The following is an 11,178-nucleotide window of genomic DNA, read 5'->3' as shown; positions in this document are numbered from 1 at the left end:
TTTGTCTGGCAAACTATTGGCTAGTCGATTGTGTAAAATGCCTTTTCACTAGTGTGGTCCGCGGGTAGCATCATGGTGTTTCTGAGTAAGGAGAACGGATGCCCTCTGGTCAGGGTGTGAAGGAATGTGCTGGTGTTACTTGAGAGAGAGCTCTGCGCAACAGACAGTTGCGTCTTAGCAACCTTGAAATACCCCCTCAAGTCAGTCCCTCTACCAAGACGCGGCGTTTCTGCTTTGATTGTGTTCATTTATGTATATCACGATCAAACTCACAAGCCCGTAGGGGAGAAGAAAGAGAGAGGGAGTGACAGAAAGAGAGAGAGGAATCATGCTGTCAAGCACAAACTTGTTCATAACCTTAGCAGCGAGATTAAAACTTCACAGACAGTTCTCTTCACTATCGTCACGCCACCTTTTTTAATCATCTCTGCCAGGACGCATTGTCTCTGGCCTACATGTCTTACTGCTCACTTCATCAAATGCCGTCCCCTGAACAAGAAAAGTACTAACAGTATCTCTTACATAGACAACATTTTCTGTTTACTGTATGCATTTCTTATTTCATAGTGATAAAGCATTTCAGACATTCTCTTCAGTTGCAGAGGTCTTCCTCGCAGCAGTGTCTCTCCACAAACGCTGGTGCTTTGCCGTCGCACTCCTTTTGGGTGGCACATTTACGCACCTCGCCATCTGCAGAGAGATGTAAGAGGCACTGATTTCAGATCTGTCCTTAGGAGGAATGAAGCATATTAGGTTATAACAGAGAACTCGTGGGCCTTGCCACGTCACGTCACTGACTGTAACATGAGAGGAAGTGATGAATTAGGTGAGACGCCGAAGCTTAGCAAAGGGCTCAGCAGAGCCACGCCTGTGTTAAGACGGCCGTGTTTGTTCATCTTGGTGTAGTATGTGAACCCCACCCATACCTCTGAATGATGGTGTCAGCAACAGACTACTAGCCTACTTCTGCTGCTACACGCAGCGTTCCAGTTCACTCGCCCTCAGAGAATAGGTCTGTGTGCTCTGTACACATTACATATAACACTGTGTATTTTGTCACTCACTGCATACACAACCTCATTTGATCACTTTTAAGTTATTGTTTTTGCACGTACCCACAATTATGCTTGCCTTGTACAGCACTGCACCTATTCTCATTCTTTCACAGAATGCCTGTATCTAGTGATAAAGCTGCCCCGCCTTGTTTCAAATTTACTATGCTCCTCACAGTAGTCCATTAGTGCTTCACTGTGAACTGACTCTAATGACTATAAAATTCACCCTGTTAGATTGTTTTTCTGAATTCTCTGCATGATAATCAGCTGCCTGAAGTTTGGGTGGCTTCATGGAAGCTCACAAGACTTTGGCAGTTCTCTCAGAAATTGTATTGTTATGACACAACAGTGTTTTTGTATTGATAATGTATTTTTTTTTCCTTTATTGTTTTGGGTCAGCTCCTTTGTGGTTGCAAAATAAAATGGCTTGCCAGCAGGACACCATTTTACACAAGTTGAGCCCCTATCTCTCTGTGAACAAAGACAAACAGGGTGGGTCTGGTAAAAGCTTAGCAGAAATATCAAGTTACTGCTGCAGGTCTGTCATTCTTCCAGTAGAGGGCAGAAATGTACACAGTAAAACATCTATCTTTCTAAAAATTATGAAACCTCCCAGTTCAGTTCCTATGTGATATTAACATTATGTAGAGCAATCTTCCAGGGTTGAAAAGGTTAGGTTGGGATGCACTGTCATAATTCAGATAGTTCCAGCAGGAAATTATCATACAGAAAGATAAATTAAAAATTATTGTTGTGATGATTGATAATTCATACACAATGGATGTCTGAAACATACAGATAGACAGATAGTTAGATGGAAAGAGAGAGAGAGAGAGAGAGAATAGTTTTCTCCACTCACATGCTGGGTGATGCATGCGGACCCTGAGGCAGTGGGTGAGCATGGGGCTGCACTCTCTCTCCTCGATGTTGGTACAGTCTGGGTGTTCTTGGTTGATGTTCACACAGTGGTGACACTTCAGCGCCTGGGTGGCTGAGGCAGACACACACACACACACACACACACACACACACACACACACACACACACACACACACACACACACACACACACACACACACACACACACACACACACACATTATGTAAGCAGCAGGTAGACTTCCTTAGCCATATAGGAGATGCAGTGAGAATTATAAGAATTAGAATATAATTATTATTTAATAAGCTAGTTATTACTATTATTATTATTATTATTTTTTTTTTTTTGCTGTTACAACGATGCAGCCTTTTTTTTCCAACAGTGGTACACCTTGCCTACATTTTCAGTGTGAGTGGTTTAGTACAGTACCTTACCATACGCTTCACACTGCTCACATTAAGATGTGATGCAACTGCACCAATGTTTGGTCAGGATGTAAGCCTGACCTGTTCATAAACAATACATGCTATGAGCGTCTCACTCACCACAGAAGACAGCCAGGAGCACGGTCAATCCCAATGAAAAAGAATGCATCCTATGATTTCAAGCACACATTAGAAACACACTTTTTCATTGTATTCTATTCTAATGTTGAATTTTCCAGTAAGTGAGCAAACAAAGTATGCTTGGATCAGGATTTCAGCTACACACATGTGGTTTTGGGTGTAATGAATCTGCAGTGATACATATTACAGTTAATCTGCCAATGGCACCATAGGTCTAAGAACAAGCACTGTGTCTAAGACTGAGATCATTTAAAATAACAGTCTCTGTATCTGCTGACCACAATATTATGTGACAATTCTCTGGGAACGCTGTCAAGTTTCCAAATTATCTCAAGGAAGAGCTATCACGGCAGTGTCAATGCTTAATATTCCTTCCTGTGCAATGCATAGAAACCAATGACTGTTTTTTTTTTTAAATTTTTTTTACAGTAGTTGATAGAAACATTCTCATAGACTCAGTGATTGCCTGTTCCAAATGTTACATTTACAATAATTTCAGAGCTGAGAAATTATTTTGTATATGTGAAGAAAATCACGAGAAGTGATGCCTTACCTCTGCCTGGGCGATGGACAAGTGCTGTAAACTATTTGGCACACATCACCATGGTAATTTATATATGACACCTGACCACTGTTTTGTCCCATGGCTCTTGTCCCAGACCTTTTACTCAGGAGTATCAGGTGTCTGTCAGACCTTTCTTTCTGGGCCTCAGAATGTTCCCGGTTAAATAATGGAGTTACTGATACTGACATGGTACTGACCTCATAGCATGTTTTTGGTCTTATTAAAATGATATTATGTATTTATATGTTATTAAACATATATATGTTTTCATAATAATAATGATAAACAACCTAAACTGAGATGACCCATCCATAAAAGCATGTAAAATTGTCAAAAAAGCAGTACCACACACTTTCAAAATAATTGCATTGAGTAGTTATGAAGCTGGAAATTGTGACATGATCAAACAACATAAAAGCATAAATGAAAATCACATCAAGTGCGCTTGTGCCAACAATAATCGGAAGTGTTCTGGAATTATAGAGTGTGGAAATAAGTTTCGTCTGAACAAGAAAAGAGGTCATTTATTGTGAGTTTGCAACAATAGTGAAACACAAAACTGTTCCACCCTAGGCCCGGGGGGGAGCTTCCTGTTCGAGAGACAGCAGGGCCAACCCTAACAGGAACCGGGACTTTCTCAGAGCAACGTGTTCGTCACGCACACACACACACACACACACACACACACACACACACACACACACACACACACACACACACACACACACGCGCACCAACAAACACTGAGTGGCCACCCTGGGAGTGAATTTTAAACATTCATGTCTGCCAACGCTACACCTACTGTACATCTGGTCATACAGCTGTACAATAAAACATCATCAGTGACATGACGAGATACAATAACACAAACAGCAAAAGCTATACACATAGTCTATGTAGCAAATGAAAAAAAAAATCTAAAGAATATAGCAAATACTGGAATGTAAGGTATGCAAGTGCTTCAATATCTATATACATGACACAACATGGAAGGTGTTGCTTCATTCGATGGATTCTTTATCCATCCTTTCCTTCTGACTTAGTAGGGCATCAACGCACCGGGATTGCTGTATGATTTATACAGATACATCGAAAGGATCATACCAGAGATCTGTCAAGAAGAACACAAGGAGAAGCATCAGTGACACCATATAGCAAACATCAATATCCCACAGAATTCCCCTCCATCAGATGGGATGGCATCGAGCGCATATTCTTGAATAGGTTTCTGTGCTGAGCCCCCAGTAAGACTGAAGAGAGCAAGACATACTGTCTGGGAAAAGGGGGGACAAAGAGAAAAGCAATACCTTGCCAGTACTCCATGTAAAAATCACTAGGGGAAATCAGGACACAAAGCAGTGTGAGTCACATATAATACATAAAGCACAAACACTTACAAGCAGGCGCATGCACATACACAGAAACACTCTCTCTCTCACACACACACACACACACACACACACACACACACACACACACACACACACACACACACACACACACACACAAAACCAAAACAACCTGTGCTGTGGATCTACTCTCCACCCAGACCTGGGTCAAACAGGTGTGTTCGATATCTGATAGGACTCCAATAGCTTGTTTGTTGTTTGAGGGATTATTGTCTTGTCGGGATTATTGTACAATGTCTAGAATGCATCCATCCAACCAATCACCACCTGTGAGCCATGTCTGTTTCCATAAAGCCCACCCCCCCATCACTGATGAGTGTACAGCAGCACAGCACCCAAACAGACCGCATGCATGTGTGCGGGCACATGGCAACCTGGAGACGTGCAGGCGTCTGCCGCGTGACTTGGCTGGGCAGCAGCGTAGAGGAGAGCAGCTAAAACAGTGGAACACCAGCATCAACAGCCACAGCAGGCTCTGAGAACGGGCAGAGAACGACCAACCGCAGAGCAGAGGCCAGAGGCAATGAGATTATCGTGGACAGAGAGAGAAAAAGAGATAGAGGGGAGGAGAGGAGAGATGGAGAGACAGGTAAAGAGAAGGAGAAGGGGGAGGAGGAGGAGGAGGAACAGGGAATAAAATAAGATTAAAAGAGGCAAGAGAAAGAAAAACACCAGACGTTTGAGGGGCAAATAGAGTTGGGGGAAAGGGTGAACAGCAGTTGTGGCTGAGTTGTGTAACACTGGAGTCTATCCCAGGCACAGAGTTTTTAGAATTTCTTCTACGGCTGATCTGCGTCATGTTGAAATATCATTTGAAGGTGCATTAGGGAGGCTTGCGTCATAAGAAAATAATCCTGTAATCCTGTAATGGGTGGGTTTGTGAAACAGTGTGATTGCACAAGGGACAGTGAAAAGTGTATGCGCATAAATGCTTTAACAATTCAACAAGAGTATTCTCATTCCATGTGGTCCTCACAGCTACCGAAAATGAGAAAATTGCATCAACATTAACATTAGATTTAAGTTTTGTAAAATCTCCATATCCTCCACTGGACCAGACTTCACTCACCTCCACTCCAATCAGAGCAAACAGCACTACCATAATGATGAGCATGTGATCATCCATCCAGCTCTCCAGCTGCCTCTTACAGCCCTAAGGGACAATAGAGGCTAGTCACTGTGTGCTTAAGAACAAAGGTGAAATAACTGCTTGAACAGCACAAGTACAGGAAGTTCATTGGTGACATTTGAAGGCCCTCTTAACCTGATTTCTGGGAACAATGCCACAATTTCACATGTCCCTTCTCTAAAGATCACTTATGCATGGATGACCAGAAACAGGAAACATGGACCCTCTTCAATTTTTTAGGGGGGGGGGGGGGGGGCATACCTGTTGGTACATGGCACATTTGGTTGTGTCCAAGGGGGGGCTTTCCCCCTGGCAATCACATTTTGGAGCTGTGGTTGAGTTGAGTGGCTGGGACGTGCTGTTGTAGTAGTAGCAGGAGCAGGGGGCCCTTTTCCAGTCCGACGGATATTCCCATCCGCAGCACCCACCCTGTCAGAGAGGGCAGAGCAACAAAGCAGGTCACAGAAAATGGACTGGGAGTGAAATCCCAATTGAAAAGTGTTGTTGACGTATTGGTTAAATGAAAAGGCTTCGAGCCAACAAACATAATATCCACAATTTACACAATCTGGGTCAGCTGCTTTCGGCAAATGATCTTAAGTAACCCTAACCCCAGCTACCTCTTGCTGTATGTAGTCAAGCGTCTTCTCAAAGTGCAGCAGGTGTGACTCATTCCTCCCATATGAATCAATGGCTGTGGATATGTGGATCGTCAGACTGCTCTCAAACTACCAAACAAACAAATAAACACAAAAACAAGTGAAACAACCCCCTTGAGTGTGTTTAATTTTAAAAAGTACTAGTCGGACATTTAAATCATGTTTGTCCCACAAAACTGTCGCACAGCAAAGGAGATTCAATGAATGAAAATTATGCCAACAACAGCATGAAATGGATAAGGCGACCTGTCTCACTCACCAGGCTCCTCTGTGTGATGAAGAAGACCATGCCAACGCTCTGAGCGGCCAGGAGGATGGTGAGCAGAATAAAGTACTGCGGGCAGAAGGGAAAGGAGAGTCGCCACTTAATGGAAACATAGTGTATATAGCCCATAGTGTCAAGTCCCAAAAGGTCAAGTCTGAATAGGCTGTGAGAAAGATAGGACTCACCAAACCCAGCAGGCATTTTGCGTCCTGTATAGCCCCCAGGCACCCCAGAAAGCCCAGGGTCATGGTGAGAATGCCTCCGATGAGTAGGAAGTAGGAGAGGAGAGACATGGACATGAAGTTCGGGGGGTCCACTGCAGAAACAGCAACAAGTGTTAGCCTGTCTTATTACCATGATGCTAGCATAATCGCTACTGCTGCTGGGTTGCTGTAGGCGCTACTGAAATTTGGTGATTACAGATCAGGATATTAGCAAATGGTCGTCAAATAACTTTTCTTGTGAAGTGAATTTATATTAACATGACAAGCAACTTGCCAGACAACTGACATCCACACAGACATCCGTCACTAAACGTCACTTAAATTAAAGGGCTGAGATTGGGAAGATTTGAGCAAGGTCACAAAGTTGAAGACATTCACAGCAACTGCTATCAGATTAATTTAGCAGAATCCAATCCGAATCAGAATTGTTTTTATTGCCAAATGAGCAAAAGATCCAGCGGGCTACTCTCTGAACCTGGATGTAGCCCCACCGTGTCCGTGAGGCAGTGTTAGTGCTGAGAAGCTATCACAACACTCACTGAAGAAGCTGGACTCAGCACAGGTTATCCACACGCCCAGAGACATCATGAGGGATCCTAAGAACTGAGGGGGAGAGGGGCGATGAGTGCAAGCTCATTGGATTTGTAGTGCTTAGCTAAACCTAAAAATGTTAATATCCTGATTTAGATACAGTGAGAAGACTTCATAAAATTGGGTGTGGGAAGGAATCGATTTTCAACAAAGACACAATCAGGTATCAAATCAGTGACTATTTATTACTATATTATCACATCATTAGTGAAAATTACTTGATAGTACTTGATATTATATTACAGTAATAGAGGAGAAATCCTTGAAGATAGCAACTGTTCTTACAGACAAACTTACAAAGAAAATGAGGTTGAACAGGAAAACAAAATACTTGGTGACACTAAGGCAGCATTCGGACACCATGTCTGAAAGAGAAACAAACGAAACAACGTCAATCTGTGTACATGTACATGTCTATGTGTGTGTCAGAGAGACAGAGGAAGAGAGAGAGAGAGAGAGAGAGAGAGAGAGAGAGAGAGAGAGAGAGGAGAGAGTGTGTGAGAGAGAGAGAGAGCAGTGTATCCTTCTGAAATGGGGAAGTTGGAGATATATTCAGCACAGTATTTTGATCCACGGCCTCTCTCTGTTTTCCCCAACACCATCTCACTCTCATGAAATTAGATTGTTTGCTCTAGTTCTGCCCTAATGCCTGCTCGTGCACCCTTCACTAAGATCACCCTGCATACAAATGATACAAGCAGCTTCTCCTCCGGCTCAGATGTCCATGTCCCGGTACTGTCTTATTACCATGAAACAGGAAAGATTGAATTACAGACACGCCATTAAATGTTCATGTGATGATCGGTAACTGAGTGCAATGACCCAACAGCGAGGCATTTTAAAAACATATCATCACACTTTGTTCAGTAAAGTCATTATTCACTAAATGTTGAAGTAAAGTCATTATTTACTAAATGTTGCAGTTCCACACAAAGATACACTTGCTAATATTATTCTGGAGGAGGAACGCCTATCCAATGCATTCTTTATTTTCCTAATTTTTTTCTATTAATTTGACTTCATATTACCATGTTTAAGGAAATATGCATGGAGACGGCAGCACTACTAAATCTAGAAGACTCTCTGAATGCTGATTTCAGTATAAGATAAACTGGTATTACTGAGAAAATACCTGAAGTACCACATACACAGTATCACAAACATATCCAACACCATTAAACACATATAAATTAAATATTTTCAAATTCAGGCATATTAGGAGTGTCGACTTATCTTAAGCAAATAGATATAAACACATTTATAGGTTCTTGTAGGTTCTTACCTGAAATTTGTCTCAGTGCATCCAGTGCCTGATATGATCATTAAGTGATGTGAAACTCCAAAACATGAGGGCACATGCAAATACACTTTGCATCTGACATCCTGTCAGCATACGTACACTAATTTTCTACCACTCAAACTGGAAACCATCTGGAACTCATGGTGGCTGCATAGCTTAAGAGAGCTGTGGAATGTTTGTAAATAATTGATATCCAAACAGCTGACGACACTAAGGCACACACTGTCATTGGAGGAATGTCTAAACTAAAGGTATGTCTATACAGTGGTGATTGACAGGGTACGGTAGTTACAAAAGGTCCCATTTTACTGTAATGGCCAATTAACATCTATAGATGCTTTGTTTGTGACAATGATGTCTAAAAAAAAGCTGCCGTAGCAGCCGGTGTTACACGGAAACATACAGTGCATCAGCACACTCTTAATGGAGCAGTGGTGGCAGCAGCTTCTCTTTCAGGTTGCTTTTCTTGAGGATCCTCAGAATGTAGATCCACTGCTGTTCCTTCTCGACTACTGTGGTGGTGTTGGAGGTCCAGGAGGAATCTTCAGTGATGTGTGTACCCATGGATCCTTTCCTCCGGAAGTTTATCATGAGTTATTTTGTACATGTGGCATTCCGGACGAGATTATCAGTGCCACACACACCACGCTGCCAGTCATTGGACTTCATCCACGTAGGCTGTCTCGTCTCCTCCAACCACAGTTGTCCATAAACTTAATGATGCTGTTGGTGGGACGGGTGGGGGCACAGTCACGTGTGTAAAGGGAATAGGGAAGGGGGCTCAACACACAGGATGGAGGAGAGGGTGGGGGCCTAGTCTAACAGTCTTGTGGCAGTTCGTCAGAAAGTCCTTGATCCAATAGCAGGTCGATTGGTAAGTTAAGTGGCCGAAGTCTATGAAAGCAGTCTATGAAAGCATCCTCACACAGCTCCCCTAGTGTTCAAGGTGGGCAAGTGCAATGTGAAGAGCAGTAGCGATGGCCCTTCTGTAGACCAACTCACTCTGTAGGAAAATTGGTATGGGTCGGAGGTGGCTGAGAGGCTGGCTTTGATGTGCTGCAGGACCCATTATGTGATATAGCCTTTACACATGAGAACATGAGGCCTGTTTTAACTGATAAACAAATGAACACAGCATTTAAGAACATTCAATGTTCTTTTATATTCACTTCCCGGTATACTCAGCAACGACATACTGCAATTAAAATGGCATTTAGTCTGAGGGGCCCCAACTAATTGTCTCATCCGTCGAGGCAAGCACTTGATTTCCATTTGTGCCCCCAGACTTTCATTCCTAGCAGAGCTCTAAGTACTCGAGGGAGCAAGTGGGAAAATGACTTGTGAAAGTGGTCTGGTTGTCCACGCTTGGAAAAAAAAGTAAAAGTGGATGTTCAAAAATACCCCTGGGGAGGTAGCAGCAGCAGCAGTGGGTGTGTGATGGGTTCAAATGAGAGTAGGGTAATTCTGTAGGGGTCACCAACCATCAACTCTTGTTGGAAAAAGGGCATGGTAATCAACGTACATCAACCTGCCGTATATGCGCACACCCGTTTTGGTTTTGAGGCAGCCGCTGCCCTCTCTCTCTCTCTTTCTCTTGCTCTCCCTCTCTCTCTCTTATTTATGTGGGAACTGTGTAATAAGGGGGGCAGTAATTAGCAGGAGTGCTTTCGGACCCTGCTGTTAATGGAAGGTGGAGGCGGGAAAAGGGCGACGGCAATTACACCTGTGGTGAGGTAAAGCCATTAGCTGCTACAGAGAAGAGCAGAAAATGAGAATCTCTGGCACCAGTACAGGCACTATGTCTGTCTAACTCTTATTGTGAAACGGCAGGATAAGCACCAGCAACAATGAGGGAAACATACTTAAGGAAATAAACATAACTTCTTTTCCATATGAAGAGATTTGTTGGTAATTACTATAGAAATTCTGATAACAGGACATTGAGCGGATCCAACCTATGAAATGTTTGTTGGAATGAATGACATTTGACAATGTGTCACAGCATAGATCAACATTTAATCAAGGTTGCAGATGGACGTGTTTTGTACTGTGTTCTTTTCTTGAAGCATGGGTGTTACTGAATAGAATGCATGGGCTTCCCAGCAGAGGTTATCTATTTTTCTGCTTGCTTTTATTCTAACCTCTGGCACTCCTCTCTCTCTCTCTCTCTCTCTCTCTCTCTCTCTCTCTCACACTCTCTCTCTCTCACACTCTGTTTCTCTCTCCCTCTCTCTCCTCTTTGCAACGGCCTTGATAATAGCACCAGCAATTATCTTAAATGAAATTCATACTAATAGAGATTCATTATGTTAATATGCAACAAATTGTGGTATTATATAAAGAGACAGACAGCCAAGCAGTTCGAGAGAGGACTGAGACAGTCACAGACACAGGAACTAACTAAACTGATGCCAAACAAAAGGTTTTTCCTCTGCGCCAACATTCTAGAAGAGGATACTTCTTAACAAAATATTTATTCTGCTCAGATTTCATTTACAATTTAGAAAAAAACGTACTTGCTGCAAGGTAGGAGCT

At 42.8% G+C, this 11,178-nt stretch overlaps 1 protein-coding gene across 1 annotated transcript; it reads right to left on the bottom strand.

Moving 5' to 3' along the window:
* Positions 1-4,105: 4,105 nt before the first annotated feature.
* On the bottom strand, positions 4,106-7,706 carry cd37 (CD37 molecule; the record flags this gene model as incomplete). Its single annotated transcript, XM_080835803.1, has 8 exons — positions 4,106-4,177; positions 5,545-5,628; positions 5,866-6,033; positions 6,225-6,332; positions 6,523-6,597; positions 6,714-6,844; positions 7,292-7,355; positions 7,641-7,706. 8 exons carry the CDS (start codon positions 7,704-7,706, stop codon positions 4,106-4,108), a joined length of 768 nt encoding a protein of 255 aa, XP_080691929.1.
* Positions 7,707-11,178: the final 3,472 nt, after the last annotated feature.

This window comes from Sprattus sprattus (assembly GCF_963457725.1).
Source record: "Sprattus sprattus genome assembly, chromosome: 3".
NCBI classification, from domain to species: Eukaryota; Metazoa; Chordata; class Actinopteri; order Clupeiformes; family Clupeidae; genus Sprattus; species Sprattus sprattus.
Note: the sequence above shows the minus strand (reverse complement) of the source record. Positions and strands in the feature narration are given on the sequence as shown.